The 17,935-nt window shown below is 39.3% G+C and overlaps 1 protein-coding gene across 1 annotated transcript in view; it reads left to right on the forward strand.

The window, feature by feature from the left end:
- The window catches only part of Samhd1 (SAM and HD domain containing deoxynucleoside triphosphate triphosphohydrolase 1), a 44,113-nt gene that overhangs the window by 4,618 nt on the left and 21,560 nt on the right, over positions 1–17,935 (forward strand). The window contains exons 2-7 of the mRNA XM_027421281.2: positions 364–430; positions 3,704–3,776; positions 6,729–6,889; positions 8,139–8,254; positions 9,595–9,665; positions 17,048–17,203. Coding sequence (XP_027277082.2) covers positions 364–430; positions 3,704–3,776; positions 6,729–6,889; positions 8,139–8,254; positions 9,595–9,665; positions 17,048–17,203 — 644 coding nt within the window. The remainder of the gene's footprint in view (positions 1–363; positions 431–3,703; positions 3,777–6,728; positions 6,890–8,138; positions 8,255–9,594; positions 9,666–17,047; positions 17,204–17,935) is intronic.

Genomic DNA, 17,935 nt, shown 5'->3' on the forward strand with positions numbered 1-17,935 from the left:
CCAGTATGAAATAGCATAGTGTTTACATCTAACCTAGATACACCCATATCTGTGTACTTGAAGTCATTTCTGTATTACTATAATGCCTCATATCATGTAAATGGTTGTCGTACCATATTTTTACAAGTCAACTACAATAACGGACAGAAATGTTTGCATGTTCAATACAGATGTAGGGTTTTCTGAATTATTTTCCATTAATACCATAAATAGGAATCTGTGGCTACTGAGGGCTGGCTGTAGGTCATAAGATTCACTGCCTGTAATGGGTTCTTACAAGCTGAGTAAATTCTGATAGATTCAAACTGAAAGAAACTGGAAAACATGCTATAAATATTGAGTTTGCTTTTTCCTCTTCCACAGAAAATGAAATCACTGGTCCATTTTTGCCCTTTCTCGATGAGTCACGTCTTGAAAAACTTGGAGTAAGGTAAGAATAGTGAAATTCACACTTAGACCAGATACATTATTCACCTTTCAGAGACAAAGCTCAAGATCTTGGGTTTTGCCCAAGATCCTCAGCTCAATACCATGCCGTGTTTTAAAACAGAATCCCTTGCCTGCTGTTTTTGATGTACCTTGTGTTTAGTTTTACATGTGGTTTCTGTTTCAAAGGGCTTTGCTGACAAGCGTTCATGAAGTTTGTAGAGACCAACTTTTTACTCTCCAATTCAGAATAGGTGAATTATATACACTACAATTTCTATATAGGAATCAGCAGGAAAAAATAGCAAGAAAGTCAAAGTTACCATCCTATCTATTTGTAGCTTTTCCTAAAACTGAAGACTGGGATGTGTCTGAGTATGTATTGTCCCTTTATAGCTTTATACACACACATGTAGATATCTTTGTGTATGGCTGGAGGTCCTAGGGTCTGTTAGAGCTCAGACCCCTTTAAAGATCTTAGCTGAGTATTCAGTGTTTATGTGTGCTTTAAAATGTAGCTTTTCTTTCAGAATTGGCAACAGTTATTTAATGTTTGTGGTAACAGTAACTAAAGAATAACAACAAAGGCTTATTCTGAGTTACTTGAAATAGATTGTGAATGAGCATCAGCAAAGAGCATTAGCTGTCCTTTAGAAACTGCCCTTGGGAGCTCAGTCTTAGGGACTTTTACTTTGTTTCTTTCATACCCATTTTAGCCATCTAAGCCTTCCATTCATCACCTTATTACCTGTGAACTGGTGGACTTTCTTCAGAGCTCTTTTCAAAGACCTAAATGCTATTGACTTGTTTAGTAGATATTTATGGGAGCCTCATTTGGTTCTAGGCACTCCTCTGGGAACTTGGGGCACATGGTGAACAAGATAGACAAATTCCATAAGGAACACTACTGTACACTATATGTCTTGTACCCTGCTTTCTGCCTCTGAGATGAAGTCTGTGAGACTCTTAGACTTGCGTCAGCCTGTAATGTTAGCACCTGTTATGTGTTTAAATTACCTAAAATTTGATTAAATCAGGGCCGGAGCTGTGGCTCAGAGGGTAAGATCACTTACTGTTCTTCCAGAGGACCCCAGATCAGTTCCCAGTGCCCACATTGGGTCTAATGCCCTCTCTGGCCTCCACATATAGTAATATCCTCATGTGCACAAACACATACACACACACAGACACACAATTAGAAATAAAATCTTTCAGTTAGATGAATTAAAAAATTTCTAGTTCTTCTGTTGGATTATCTACATTTCAAGTGATCAGTAACCACTTGTACCTCCTTGCCACTGTGTTACACAGGGCAGATAAGGACACTGGCAATTGCAGAAAGTTCTGGGAGTCAGAGGATACCAATGACATCATCCAGTGAGCCCATGGTACTAGCCCAGCTTGCTGCTGTGTGGTCATGCTTTTCTCTCTCTCTCTTTAATTTTTCCCTGTTCCCCAACTCCTGTTTCCAGCATATAAACTCCTAAATAAATTTCCTGTATATAAGCTCTTGTGTTGGACTTAGCATTTTATGGGGAATCCTGTTCAGTCGAACACTTTCTGTATTCCTTCAACTTTTGGTTAAATGCTGACTTTTGAAGGTTTTTCCAGAAAGTGAACATTGCTATATGGAATGTACACATGATGATGGCTCATCCTGTAACTCTAGTACTTGGGAGGACTGTTGTGAGTTCCAGGCCAGTATAGGCTACAGAGACCACACACACACTAAGTTCTAAGGCATATTAAATTTATTCCTTTTTAATTAATCAGCTTAATAATATCTCTGTATATCCTGAGAACCACCCCTAGATTTTGTGATTGCTGTTTCAGTACAGCAAAGAGGCCAATTGTATTTCTGACTTCAAGTCTATTAAGACTTTTAACAAGACTTTTTGTTCAACCTGATTAAATAGTAGATCAGTCAGGGATATTAGTATCCACCTGCTGCTGTTTTTGTTAACATTTCAGTCAGGTGTGTTTCTATTATGTGTCAACCAATGAGCAATCGAATATGAAACAGGATATTATAAGATTCTGAGCTGTTCAAATACAGTTCCCATGTGATTATATCCCCAGCTGGAGCATTGTAGATAGTGGAAGATGAAGGACAAAGCTAAACCCTTCGTAGATACTAGTTCATACCTGGCATTCACCAGTCAGTGTAGGATTGTGAAGTGTATGTTGACTTCAGTTTGGTTAAAAAACAGATTTGAAATAGGAAGTGAGCATTCAGTAGAGGTGGAGGAGATGCTGAAGTCTAAGCGAGAAGAGGCTCAAGAATAGGAGCCCAGGTGGGCCCCCTTGGTTCAGCAGAAACCTCTTTAAGCAAGTGCATCAAAATGCCAAACTAGACCACTCTAGGTAGGAAGACAGTTTACTGTGGGACAAAGTACTGGGCTGCCTCAGAGAGTACAGAGCAGCATCCTGGCGGGAAGGCAGGTGAACTTTATGTGACAGTCAGCAGGGCGGGGGCTCTGAGCTGATGTAGGCTGTTCAGGTTAAATGGGAACTAGTAGCCAGGAGGTGGTGGCTCACACCTTTTTTTTTTTTAATCTTATTTATTTATTATGTATACAACATTCTGCTTCCATGTATACTTGCACTCCAGAAGAGGGCACCAGATCTCATAACGGATGGTTGTGAGCCACCATGTGGTTGCTGGGAATTGAACTCAGAACTTCTGGAGGAGCAGTCAGTGCTCTTAACCTCTGAGCCATCTCTCCAGCCCTGGCTCACACCTTTAATCCCAGCACTTGGGAGGCAGAGGCAGGTGAATCTCTGTGAGTTCAAGGCCAGCCAGAGCGAGTTCCAGGACAGCCAGGGCTGTTACACAGAGAAATCCTGTCTCGAAAAACCAAAAATGATAAATAAATAATCAAACAAACAAACAAATGGGAACTAGAAGCACTTGCCCCCATCAGCTGACCATGGGCATCAGGGAAGGGAAGTGATGGCTTTCCTGACAGACGAAACCACATTATGAAGTTTCTGAGGAATTCAGAGCTGAGGTACTGTTTACCTGGTAAGAATCTGGCCTGAATTGGGCTTGAGCCCACCATTCTAGGAAATTGTCAGCAGTGCTCCCCATTTTGGGGCTTGCCTTGTGACCTAACATTTCTAGGAGTGTGTTTGAATTACTGATTTTCCTTCTAATCTATTGTTTGTTTTTATTGGTGCAGATACTGTAGAGCTGGTCATATGCTACCAATACTCCTGGAATTATTATTAATCAAGTACTTATATATTTACTTATGTTGTTTCAATTTTATTTTAGTTCCTTGGAGGAGAGGAAGAACATGATTGCATGTATCCAAGAACTGAGTCAATCTCAAGTAGAGCTAATGAAGGTAAAAGGAATCTGAGTATATAAACAGCATTCACTTTATATACGTAGTACTGGATCATAAGATATAGCTTACAACTTTGATTTATGATACCATTTAGTGTGTGTGTCTGTGTGTGTGTGTGTGTGTGTGTGTGTGTGTATAAAGTGTCACAACCCACATGTAGTGGTCAGAAGACAACTTTTGGGAGTCAGTTCTCTCCTACCATGTGGGCATAAGGGATAGAACTCAGGTCATTAGGATTGGTCTCAGTGTCTTTACCCACTGAGCTATCTCTCTATCTGTGATATTATTTTTGGCAATCATCTAATTTGACACAAAAGCCTAGTAACCTTCAGCCATTAGAATAACTTTTATGTATTAGTATTTATTTATTTATTTATTTATTTATTTATTTATTTATTTTTGAAGGGAGTATCTTACTATCTAGCCCTGGGTGTCTAGAAACTTGCTGTGTTGACCAGGCTGACCTCAAACTCCGAGATCCACCTGCCTCTGCTCCCAAGTGCTGAGATTAAAGACATGCACCACCACATCCAGCAAGTTTTTTGTTTAGTTTTTACTTAATTTATTTTTATATGTATGATTGTTTTGCTTGCATGTATGTGTACCACTTTCTTACATGATGCCAGTGGAGGCCAAAAAAGGGCATTGGATACCCTGGAACTGGAGTTACAGATGGTTGTAAGCTGCCGTGAGTGCGGTGCTGGGAATTCTTTCTATGCTTTGACCCTAGTACTCTGGACAGATTCTACTGTTTCTCCCAGAGTGCAGAAATAGTTCCTGACTGACTTCTTACTCTGCTTGGCATATATAGTAACTGAACAGTTAATGGGATTGTATTATCTTGTGCATTAATAACAGACTAGGATATCATACAGCCACTACAAATCATAAGCAGACCATGTGACTGTGCAAGGAATCATTTATATCAAGTAATCATAGTAAGAATAAAAGTGACCACTGGGTGGTAGTGGTACATAGCTTTAATCCCAGCACTCAGGAGGCAGAGGCAGGCGGATCTCTGAGTTAGAGGACTGCCTGGTCTACAGAGTGAGTTCCAGGACTGCCAGGACAAAGAAACCCTGTCTCAAGCAAACAAAGAAACAAATAAATAAATAAGGCCAGTTATAAAATAGTGATCAAAAGTTGGGCAGTGGTGGCACACACCTTTAGTGCTGATACTCAGGAGGCAGAGCTAAGCAGATCTCTGTGAGTTTGAGGCCAGCTTGATCTTCAGAGCAAGTTCCAAGGCAGTTAATGGCTATATACAGAGAAACCCTACCTCAAAAAAAAAAAAAAAATCAAAATACTTAACTATCACATTTACTCACTAAAATTTAGCAAGAGAATATGAAATTTTGTCATAGTATTTCTAATAACTTAATGTTCAACATTAAAGGAATAGTTTTCTTTAAATGTTCATCAGGGTACGTGAGATAGCTCAATGGGTTAGGGTACTTGCCACCACACCTGACCACACGCACACGTGCGCACGCACCCCTACAGAGTAAATAAACAAATAGTTGTTAAGGGGACTGTAGAGCTGGAGCAACACTGGCCACTCTTCAACTTAGTTTCTCAGAACACACATGGTGGCTCACAACTGTAACTAGTTCTAGGAGATCTGATACCTTCTTCTGTCCTCCATAGGCACTGCACACACACAGTGCACAGCCATGCAATCAGGCAAACATTCACAAAATAATAAATAAGTATAATCTTAATTTTTTAAAAATTTTAGCTGTTCATTAATGAGATACAGCCACTAAAATGATTATATAAAAGTGTAAAGTGTTCACTATTCATTTTGATATTAAAAGGAGACTGTGTATGTATTATGGTATTAACAGTTAAAAGCAGATTATAAAACTGTATTGTTTCTGTGTATCTGGGATGGAGGGGCATATGTGTGCCAGTGTGGGCATGTGGAGGTCAGAGAACAACTTCCTGGAGTCAGTTTTCTCTTTGTGCTATGTGTCCTGGGGACTAAACTCAGGTTGCCATGCTTGCACACCAAATGCTTCTATCTACCCAGCCACCTCACCATCCCAAAAGATAGTTTTCACCGAGTTCATTTTTGTAAAATAACTTAAATCCATTTTGTTTTTAATGGGTTTAGGATGAAATAAATATATTATGGACAGATATTACCACCTAAGAAATTGACAATATAAACATTTTAGACTTAAATGGATTAAAAGTAGGCTATATAAGTTCTTTGACAATCTTTAATAATAAAATGCATTCTCACCTGGTGGTATGGACACACCCCTTTAATTCCAGCATTTGGGAGGCAGAGACAGGCGGATCTCTGAGTTAGAGGACAGCCTGGTCTACAGAATGAGTTCCAGGACAGCCAGGACTATATAGAGAAACTCTGTCTCAAAAATAAATTGTGTGTGTGTGTGTGTGCATGTGTGTGTGTGTGTTCTCACTTGTTTGTGATGGTTAGATGGACCTTAAGTTAGGAGGCATGAACTTGGTCTTATGTAGTAAGGCTGCCCACGGGATTTAATTTTGATATTCTTGGTTCCTTCTCTTCCTGAGGACGTCAGTACCATTCCCTGAGTATTATTAGAGGTGATAACTTTGGTGTAATTTATAATCATCAAGTGACTTTACAGAGCAGGATGAAAAAAGTCAATATTCTCCAAGCCCATATGGTACACAGACACAGATAGGCAAATGCTCATAAAATAAAAAATAAATAGAATATCAAATTTTTTAAATTTTAGCTGTTAATGAAATTGAGTTATTAAAATGATGATCTAAAATATAAAATGTCCACTGTTCATTTTGATATAAGAAGGAAACTGTATTATGGTATTAACTGTTAAAGGTAGTTTTTAAAATTGTCTTTCTTGTTTCTATGTATGTGTGATGGAGGGACATGTGTGTGCCGGTGTGGGCATATGGAGGTCAGAGGACAACTTTGTAAACATAATTTTCCAGGTATTTAATGATCCTATTCATGGCCATATTGAGTTCCACCCTCTCCTTATCCGAATCATTGACACACCTCAGTTTCAGCGGCTTCGATACATCAAACAGCTGGGAGGCGGCTACTATGTTTTCCCAGGAGCTTCACACAATCGCTTTGAACACAGTCTAGGGTAAGAAGGGAAAGGCCTGGGGAACATGCAGTTTTTACCCCTTCTCTCTCATGAAACAGTCTCGTTTGATCTCTTAGATAGTACTTCTTTCAAATGGTCATTGTAACATCTTTATTTTGTTGATGAGAAAATTGAGAGGACTTTGGAGTCCTCTTACATATTTTATGTATTTTTTGAAATGACCTCATATCCTCCTGAAACCTAATGTCTGTCGACAGGTCAATTGGATTAAATACTTGTCTGTAAATACTTAAATTGAATAGGTTGTCTGCTGGCATAACTAACTATAAATTTGATTAGTTGTCCTTTACTCCCTTTTTAGTCTTTTCATTTCATTTCTTCTAAGATGGGGGGGGGCTCCCGGCGGAATTCAGGCTGACCTCAAACTCAGTGTCCTCCCACCTCATCTCCAGAGAATGGAGTTTCTGGTCACACTCCATCATGCCTGGCTCCTGTTTAATTGTATAGATTCACTCTTTTAAACAAAATAATCGTGTCAGGAAATACATATAAGTTAGAGAAATGCTTATAAGCTCCGAGAGGGTCATCTCTGTTATATGTTTTTCCATTGTGCATGTAGAGCTGGGAGAAGTGGGCAGAGAATAATTGGGAATTAAGTATTTGGTTTTTTATATTTACTCTATGGTTTTCGTTTGTTAACTAGGCTTTTTTTTTTTTTTTTTTTTTTTTTTTTTTTTTTTTTTTTTTTTTTTCCTTGCTTGCTTCCTTTTGTTTCCTTTAGGGTTTCATTATACAGCTTAGGCTGGCCTCAAACTCCTAATTCTTAGCCTCCCAAATGCCAGAGTTACAGGTGTGTGCCACTGTGTCCAGGTCCAGCAGTCAAAATAAATGTACTTATTCTAGAATTATAAACAATACATATTGAACACTTACTAAAACTTTCCAAGCCACAAACAAGTTGCTACCTTCCTCAAGCTGAGTTGAGGGCAGAGAAAAGGATATATTTTTTAGGACTTCCTTTCAGAGAGAAGTGCTGAAAGTGCATTTAGCACTTGATACGCCCATTTATTATTTTATTTTTGTTTTCTTTGCTGGGAATTAAGCCTGGGGTCTTTTTGTGTGCTAGTCAGGTGTTCTACAAAACCACATCCTCAGCCCTGCTAAGTATGTATCTCTAGTCTCTGTGGGAACATCACAGAACCAACTCTCAGAACTCAAACTCAAAGTTTCAAGTTCCAAAGGTACATCTTTCAAACCAAAGTGTGACTTTTGATCTTTTTCTCTGAAGGGTTGGGTACCTAGCAGGCTACCTCGTTCGAACACTTGCAGAAAAACAGCCAGAGCTAAAGATCAGTGAGCGAGATATGCTCTGTGTTCAGATTGCCGGACTCTGCCATGACCTTGGTAAGCTCACACAAAGCCATCACTTCGTGTAAGATTCTATTGTCTCACCTCTGTTTCACATTCAAAACTCAGTCTAACCAAGGAAGATGTGGAAGTATTTTAATTTTTCGTTAATCCCAGTGCACCATTGTTCCTAATATTATTGATAAGGACAAACGTTATTATTTGTGAATTTTCCTTACTAAGCATCTTTGCTATGTCACATGAAAGGCATTATTCATTATTTCTTTATTGTTTGTTTATTTACTTATGAGGCAAGAGTTCTTACTCTGTAACCCAACCTGTCCTAGAACTCACTGTATATAGCCCCGGCTAGCCTCAAACTCTAGACAATATTCCTGTTTCTGCCTCCTGAGTGCTGAGATTACAAGCATGCTGCTGCCCAGGGCTGAAAGGGATTTCTCCCAGTGAGTTTTTCTTACCCTGTCTTTAGGATAATGGGAACGTGACTTTTTGTTTATCATTCTCATTGACAAAAATTACTTTTCCATTTAATTCCTTTGTTAAGTCCATCCCTTCTCACAACTAGAACAGGTTTAAGAAATGTTTTTTCTTCCCTGACTCACAGAAGGCCTTAGGCCAATTAAATCTAAGTATAAGACTATCATCCTCTTCATTAAAAAAAAGAAGGTGACTGCTCCAACCTCTTTAGTTATAGGAGAGAGTGTGCTTGTGTCTCCGTGGGCAGACACTGAAGGAGCAGAGTGCTGCAGCTTTTCAGTCAGCCCAGAGATTTCAGTAGCCTCAGTGCCTTCTTAGAAGGCAGTTGGTTCTTGTATGCGTTTTGGGTTTGGTTTTGGTGATTGGACTCAAACCTGTGTGTGCTCTCCTGCTGAGCTGCAAACCCAGCCCTAAATCAATAAATCTTTTTGTTTTTTTGCAAGAAATTCTCAGCATTCCTGATAGCTAATACAAAACTGAAGACTGAGCTAAGGAGGGTTAGCTTTCCACTATGCTTTTGCACCATATTCTGTTGTTTTGGAAAATTGAAAGGGCAGATTTCTCTGTGTGTGTGTGTGTGTGTGTGTGTGTGTGTGTGTGTGTGTGTGTGTATGGATTATTAACACGGGCTATTGATATTCAAAATAAACTGAAGACATTTTTTAAGAATTCAGTTTTTAGCTGGGTGGTGGTGGTACACGCCTTTAATCCCAGCACTCGGGAGGCAGAGTTAGACAGATCTCTGTGAGTTCGAGACTAGCCTGGTCTACAAGAGCTAGTTCCAGGACAACCTCCAAAGCCATAGAGAAACCCAGTCTCAAAAAAACAAACAAAAAAAAAATTCAGTTTTTAACCAATGTAAAATATTTTTCTTATTTAAAAGCTGCTTTTGTTTTTAGGTCATGGGCCATTTTCTCATATGTTTGATGGAAGATTTATCCCATCTGCTCGCCGAGGTGAAACGTGGAAGGTATGTATTCATCTATTCTATAGTCGATAGAAAGAAATAGAATTGTATCTATTTATCCAATTGAATTGTCTGTTTTTCTAGCATCCTTCCCTGAAACAGTGCTCAGGGTGCTTCCATCCACATAAGTCTGTTTCATTCGAACCTCACAGTAGTCTGTGGAGAAAGGACCCTTACCTCCCCGTTCACTCTCCAAAGCTGTGGATTGATGGGCCAGGCCTAGAAAATCAGCTTCCCCAGCTGTCCGTGCAGCGTTCTTTCTACTCTGGCAATACTGTACAGTTTGTTTTTAAAGTCCAACTTCAGTGTCTAGCCATGAAGTTAAGTATCACCATTTTTAGTAAATGGACTTGTGTTTTTAATACAGAGTTTTCCTGTGTAGTTGAGAGTGACTGTAACAGGAAAAATAAATGACCCAGAGACAGATATTGGGGTTCAAACTTTAAGATGAAGATCAACAAAGCAAAGTAGTGGTCCACTAGCTCTTACCACTACCTCGGGCTGAACAGGCTGATCCTGCTGCCTCTCCTTAGTGTGGCTGAAGAATCCTGAGACTAAATGTCTTCCTGACCTCATTGTGTCTGGAGAATGAATGCCTCTATCTGCAATGTGGCTAGAGAATGAATGCCTGATACTGAGTCCTTCCTCCTATCTTATATACCTCCCTAATGCTGGGATTATAGGCATGAGCTCTGTTACTCTTTTAGACTGATTTAATCTCGAGTATCCCTGGGTGGTCTTGAATTCAGAGACATCTGTTTACCTCTTAATTCTGAGTCCTACAATTAAAGGTGTGTACTACCTCCTCCTAGCTTCTGGCTGCTGGAATTAAAGGTGTGTGCCTGGCTTCTATGGCTTATGGCTGACTTAGATTTCTGAATCTTGAGACAAACTTTAATAAATCATAAATAATATATTACTACAATTCCCCTTTTTTGTCTAATACAAGAAGAAAGCTATAGCTAACATAAGAAAAACTATATATAGTAAATACAGTATGTATATGCAGTATATACAGGCAACAATTTCATCAACAGTGTCTAGTCCTTTTGCATTTGACAAATTCAGAGAAAATATTTTGTCCATTTGTATTTTACAAAGTCAGAGAAAATACTTCATAATCTATCCTATCTTGGTGAGTCCAAAGTCTTCTACCTAATTTACTTCCCATTCTAATTTGCATTATCAAATTATCTTTTAATGTCTCTCAACCTTTTACACTTTATACATCTTTAGTAAGTTTCTTTTCTGAGTCTGGTAAATGATGAAAACTATAACTATACTATCTAGTCTTCAACTCCCTCAGAGACCCAAGAAGGAAATATTAACTGAGTAAGCAGCAAGTGCAAGCAAGCCACTTCCAAAAATTATGAGAAATGGAAAAAGCGGCTGGCTGCCTGGACAGTTATCCAAGGTTCCGCTGCAACGTTGAGGAATCCATCTTTGGCTTACAGGCCTAGCATTTCTGACAGACTTTTCTGTGAAGTACAGTTTTGAAGGACTGTCCCACCTTAACTTAGCAAGGTTTTGCAGTCACTCTCTTTTGTGTCCTGTTTGTTCACTTTAGACAGCATACTGTCAGCAGTTGAGACAAAGGCACACCAAAAGGTGTGTGCCTGGCTTCTATGGCTTGTGACTGACTTTGCTTTCTGAATCCTCAGGCAAACTTTAATAAATTTTTTTCAACTTTTTTATTTGAATTAGAAACAGGATTGTTTTACATGACAATCCCAGTTCCCTTCTCTCACCCATCCTCCCCTACCCCCCCCCCCCAACTGAAACCCTACCTGCTCCCCCTGGATGGTGAGGCCTTCCATAGGGTGTCATCAGAGTCTATTGTATCCTTTGGGATAGGGCCTAGGCCCACCCCCGTGTGTCTTGGCTCAGAGAGTATTCCTCTATATGGAATGGGCTCCCAAAGTCCACACCTATGCTAGGGATAAGTACTGAACTATTACAGGAGGTCCCGTAGATTTCCAAGGTTAAGCTTTAATAAATTATAAATGTCACTACAAATGACTTCGAACACTGTCCTGCAAATTACTCATTTGCCAGTAATGAAGCTGTGCATTTTGAATCAGTTTTTGAGAAATGAAGTTGACCTTCCAGTTTCTTCCACACTGTATTTCTAGCAACTGGAGAAGAAAAGCACACTAATGTAAGCTGAAAGCTTCTTATATGTCAAACCATGTTTTCTCTGCCTGCCCCTCCCTTTTTTGATTGCATAATGCTTTATTAACTTTGAATTTTCTGAATGCTAATGAGAAAAGAATAACAGCTGTAGAGAGACATTGGCTAATAGAAAAACTATGGAATTAAATCAGCCCGTATTCTTTAAAGATGAGCTGACCTCAGAATGGAAACCAGGACATGTGTTACATTGGGGAAAGGGTTTTACTTTTGTTTCCACAGAAGAAAAGCTACAGATACCATAAAATTGATAAAGGTTAGATTTGAACAAGAGACACCCCTTGACTGGAAGAGATAATAGTTAACCAAACAACATGTACCTGCCCTTTTTGTAAAATATAATTTACATCCAATAAATTATGCAGATTTTTGTTGTTTTGTTTTCATTTTGAGACAGGGTCTCATTATGTGGAGCAAGCTGGCCTTGAAACTGGGAGATTGCCTGCTTCTATTTCCCTAGATCTAGGATTAAAGTCATGTACTATCACTCCTGACTTAAACTGTACAAAGCCAACGTGAGTTTGACAATTGTACACATGAAGTCAGAATGTAGAACATTTCATGTTTTGGAAAATTCCCTGATGCCTTGCCTTTTTTTCTGTGGTACTGAGGATCAACCCGCAGCACTGCACACACTAAGTTTGTACCACTGCCACAGCCCGGCCCCTCCTTCAAGTCTTTTAAAATCAGTTCTTCCCCCATCACTTGTGATTTTCATGAACACAGATTAGTCTGTCTTTTCTTAGACTTGGTATCTCAGTTTCATTTGTATTCTCTAATCTGATTTCCTGTTGTTTGCGCCATGTGGTTTTGTATCCTGTGTGTGTCTGTGTGTAGACTTCCTCTTAATGTTTTACCCATTTGAGCAGTTGATGGTGGGCTAGGAGGCTGCTTAGTGGGAGATCACTTGCCAAGTAGCTGAGTCTTTAGGTTTGATCCCAGTGCTATCAGTACAATCACAAGTGAACACTTCTTCATCCTTGAGTGTTGGATGTAGCTGATGGCTTTTTACTGCTAAGGCTGTACCTAGTGTATGAACCATACTTTGTCCTTTCTCCTTTTGATGAGCTTGAGGTTGTTTTGGATTTGGACCACTACATCTAAGGTTGCTATGTGTATTGTTCTACAACAGTTTTGTGGAAATATGCTCTCATGTCTCCTAAATGAATACCTTACAGTAAAATTATGACATTATATGGCTGGTGTTCATTTAAAATTATAAAAACCTACAGGTTTTCCAGTGTGTTTGTTCAATTTTACACTCTCACCAGCAGTGTGTGAAATTTCCGATGCCAGTCTACAACCTCACCATATCATCTGTAATTAAATAAATTAACTTTCATTTTTTATCTGTGTATACTGCTGAAGATAGACCAGAGCCTTTTCCATGCTGAGCAGACAACCTGTCATCATGTTACACCCCAGTCCCAACACTTGACCTTTCAGATTGTCTCACCTGATTGTGAAATGGTGTCTCAGTTTCATTAGCATTCTATAACCTGTCACAAGTATGATTTCCTGTTTTTGCACTTTGTGGTTTTGGGGTGTGTGTGTGTGTGTGTGTGTGTGTGTGTGTGTGTGTGTGTGTTTGAGCATGAGTGCATGCCTGTGCATATGTGTGAAGAGTTCCTCTAATGCAGTGGTTTTTTATAGTGGCATCTTGTTCTGCTAGTGGACTTGGGGTGGTGGCCACACCTGAAGCCATGCCCCAAGGTGTGGTCACCCCAAGTCTACTGACAGACAAGATGACACTACAGTTCCCAATCTTCCTAATGCTGCATCCCTTTAATACAGTTCCTCGGGTTGTGATGGCCCCCAACCATAAAATTATAACTGTAATTTTACTACTGTTAGGAATCATAATGCAAATATCTATGTTTTCCAATGGTCTTAGGGGACCCCCATGAAAGGGTCCTTTGACCCCCAAAAGGTCATGACTCACAGGTTAAGAACCACTGTTGTAAAGTTTGGTTTCTTGGTTTTTTTGAGACAGGGTTTCTCTGTATTGCTTTGGAGCCTGTCCTGGAACTCACTCAGGAGACCAGGCTGGCCTCAAACCCACAGAGATCTACCTGCCTCTGCCTCCCGAGTGCTGGGATTAAAGGTGTGCTCCACCAATACCAGGCCTACTGTTCTAATGTTTCACTCATTTAAAAAGTTGATTAGTGGACTAGGAACTGCTTAGTGGGAGATCACTTGCCAAGTAGCTGAGTCTTTAGGTTTGATCCCAACTCTCCAATAAGGTAAGGCAGGGAGTCGGATTTTGACCCTGGGAGATAGCTCAGTTTGTAAGGTGCTGCACACCTGAGTTTGATCCCCAATGCCTTTGTTTAAAAAAGTGGGTGGGGGGGCAAGTGTGGAGTGTGTGTAATCCTGATGGTAGGGAGGAAGAGCCAGGCAGCTTCCTGGGACTTGCTGCCCAGTCAGCCTGGCCTGCTTGGAGAGTTCGAGACCAATAGGAGACCCTATACCAAAAACTTGAAGTGGACAGCACCTGAGGAATGATAGCTGAGGTTGTCATCTTGTCTCCACAGGCACACACATACAAAAGAACTTTTATTGTTTGCCCACTTAGTATTTATTTGTAAGAATTTATATATACAGATATTGTTTATATGTATTAGCAATATTTTCTGTTAGTGTTTGATTTGCCACTTCTGTTTTTACTGGTGTCTTTTGAGAAAGACATTTTCTAGTCTCCTTTAAGTCAGTAAAATGCATAGTTTCCCATCAGTTTTAGTGCTGTGGGGCCTGCTCTCTGAATGCCATAAAATTGGAAGTTAGTACTCTGCCCTCGCATCCTACTGTTGACTTTCTTTTAACATCTGCTTGCTCTTGGCTAGTGTCCAATACAATCAGGAAGTAAGTTAGTTGTCCAGAGTGTAGTTTTTGTTGTTGTTGTTGTTGTTGTTTTTATCTCCAGCAGGATTGATCTAATAGGACCTAGGATCTCCGTGTGTGTGTGTGTGTGTGTGTGTGTGTGTGTGTGTGTGTGTGTGTGTGTGTGTGTGTGTGTCTGTGTGTGGGTCTGTGTGTGGGTCTGTGTGTGGGTCTGTGTCTGTGTGCTTAGTGTATGTGTGTGTGCTGTATGTGAGTGTGTGGGGATTGTATGTGTATGCTATGTGTGTGTTTCTATGTGTGTTGAGTGTGTGCTGTGTGTGTCTCTATAGGTGCTGTTTATGTGTGCACTCTGCATGTGTATGGTGTATGTGCTCTCTGTGTGTACTGTGTGTGTGTGCACTTACACATACTAGGTAAATACTATACCACTAAGCTATATCCCAGGCCTTTAAAAAATATATTTGCCTTTTTCATTTAATACTTTAGCTCATATGGAATTAATTCTTATATACAAATAATACAAATATAATATCTTTCCCTTATTTGTAGAGATGCTTGTTTTATTTCTCTGCAGTTTTGGGAGTTGAACTAAGATTGTCAAGCATGCTAAGCAAGCATTCTACCCCTAAATGATAGCATCAGCCTAGTGGATAACTGTTTATTGAGTAACAGTTAACCCTTTTCTCACAGATCTAGATTACCAACATTTTAAAAATTCCCATATATGATGAATCTGCCTAGATCCTATTTCACAGGTTTTAAAAAATTATTTATTTTTATTTTGTACGTGTTTGTTGCCTGTAGCATATATATGTGCATCCCATGCATTCCTGGTACCCACTGAGGTGAGAAGAGGGCACTGGATTCCTTGGAGCTGGAGTTAATAGATGGTTGTGAGCCACTATGTTGGTGCTGAGAACCAAACCCAGGTCCTCTGCTTGGACAGCATGTTTTCTTAACCACTGAGCCATTTCTCTAGCCCCATGTTTCACATTTTCTTAATTATTAACTATTCTATTAAAGTCTTTTGTACTTAGGATAGTGGTTGTTTATGTGAATTCGTGCAGTGTGAAACAGCATTCTACTGTAATTACTCCACAGGCCACAAGAACACAATGAATGGCAAGTTCCAGGCCAGTCTAGGCTATATAGTGAATTCATGTCAACGTGGGTTATATAATGAGACCTTTACTCAAAACAAACAATGAATAATCAAGATAGCAAAGTTACCATTTATTCTGTTTGTAATTAGTATATCTTGAGTCCATTCATAACGATTCTAGGATCATTTCAGGTTTGTTTTCATTTTGAATCGGTTTCAATAAGATGTGCTTTCTATAGGGCTGATGTCTCTGGGGGTCATATGCTCTTTATAGTGATAGTGAAAGAGTGAGCAGAGACATGACAACCAGATTTGAGAATTTAATTCAGATCTTAACACCAGAGCTGGAAGTCACTTGATTTTACTGGCAATGTTGCCAGTATCCTTGTCCACCACAAGGTGGAAATACCAACCAACAGCTTTTAACTTCAAATGTTCTTCTGAGAATGGAAAAAAAAAACCCACCTAGATTTTAGAGTGATATTCATTCTACCTATATGATTTGGTAATATTCTTTTTGGTAATATAAATGGTTATATTTCATAAAATATTTTTATTATATTTATTTATGAAATAATAAACATGGTTTATGAAAATTTTGTAGACTAGGAGAAGGGGATAAATAACATGAAGTATATATGAAAATGCTGCTGTGAAACTCATCCCTTTGTATGCTCATTTTAAAAACTAATAAAAGAAAAAAGGAAAAAATAAACTAATAAGTTATTTTGTGTGGCCAGGCAGTGGTGGTGCACACCTTTAATACCAGCATGCGGGAGGCAGAGGCAGGCAGATCTCTGTAAGTTTGAGACCAGCCTGGTCTACAAGAGCTTGTTTCCAGGACAGCCTCCAAAGCAACAGAGAAACCCTGTCTCGAAAAATCAAAAAAAAAAAAAAAAGTTTTCTTGTGACTGGGCATGGTGGGGCATGCCTTTAATCCCAGCACTCAGGAAGCAGAGACAGGAGGATCTCTATGAGTGTAAGGCCAGCCTGGTCTCCATAGCAAGTTCCTGGCCAACCAGAGCTATATAATAAGACTCTGTCTCAAAAACAAACCAACCAACCAACTGAAAATGTTTTGTAGACAAATGAGATGTTAACAAAAATTGACTAATTTAAAAGCTGTGACATTGTAGTTGGGAACTTGGTAATTAACACTCAGTGGGACTTGATCTGAGAATTACCTAGAATCCATAATAATCTGTTCAATTAGGGAATCTGTAACAGGCTGTGTTATATTGACTTTTCACAGCATGAACAGGGATCAGCTAAGATGTTTGAACATCTGGTTAATTCTAATGAACTCGGACCTATCATGAAAAACTATGGGCTCAACCCTGAAGAAGATATTGTCTTCATTAAGGAACAAATTGAGGGACCAACTTCAACTCCAATCAAGGACTGCTCAGTAAGTTTTTAATTCATGTTATATTAGAGCCAGCTGGGACTTTCCATCTAGTCTATTCTTGATTCTTTCAGAGCTACATATTTGGCTATTATAGGGGTACTAAACATCAAAATATAACATATACATCTGCTTTCTAATGCAAAAACAAAAAAGTATGTATTTTTCCCCATCTTGAGTTCTTTAGACATTATTTCCCCCAAATAATAGTTTATGTCTGTAACATCAGTACAACAGAAGCAAGAGGATCAAATGTAAAAGTATACGTGCTGGGCTGGAGAGATGTCTCAGTAAGAGTACTTGCTATCATCAAGTATGAGGATATGAGTTCAGATCCCTAGCACCCATGTAAAAACCCAAGCTGAGTAACACACACCTTTAATTCCAGCACTTAAGGGGTAGAGGCCAACCTGCTCTCCATAGAGTTCAGGCCAGCCAGCCCTTTATAGTGGGACCCTTTCTCAAATAAACAAAACAGCACAACTGTAGGTAGACTTTTCTTTCCTGACAGCCAGATCCCAGTTCACAACATGGAGACTTATTATTGATTAAAAATGCTTGGTCAATAGCTTATGATGGTTACTAACTAGCTCTTTTTTTTTTAAGATTTATTTATTTATCATGTGTACAGTGTTCTGCCTACATGTATGCCTGCAGGCCAGAAGAGAGCACCAGATCTCATTATAGATAGTTGTGAGCCACCATGTGGTTGCTGGGAATTGAACTCCAGACATC

The sequence above is a fragment of the Cricetulus griseus genome, chromosome 6, assembly GCF_003668045.3.
Source record: "Cricetulus griseus strain 17A/GY chromosome 6, alternate assembly CriGri-PICRH-1.0, whole genome shotgun sequence".
Lineage (NCBI taxonomy): Eukaryota > Metazoa > Chordata > Mammalia > Rodentia > Cricetidae > Cricetulus > Cricetulus griseus.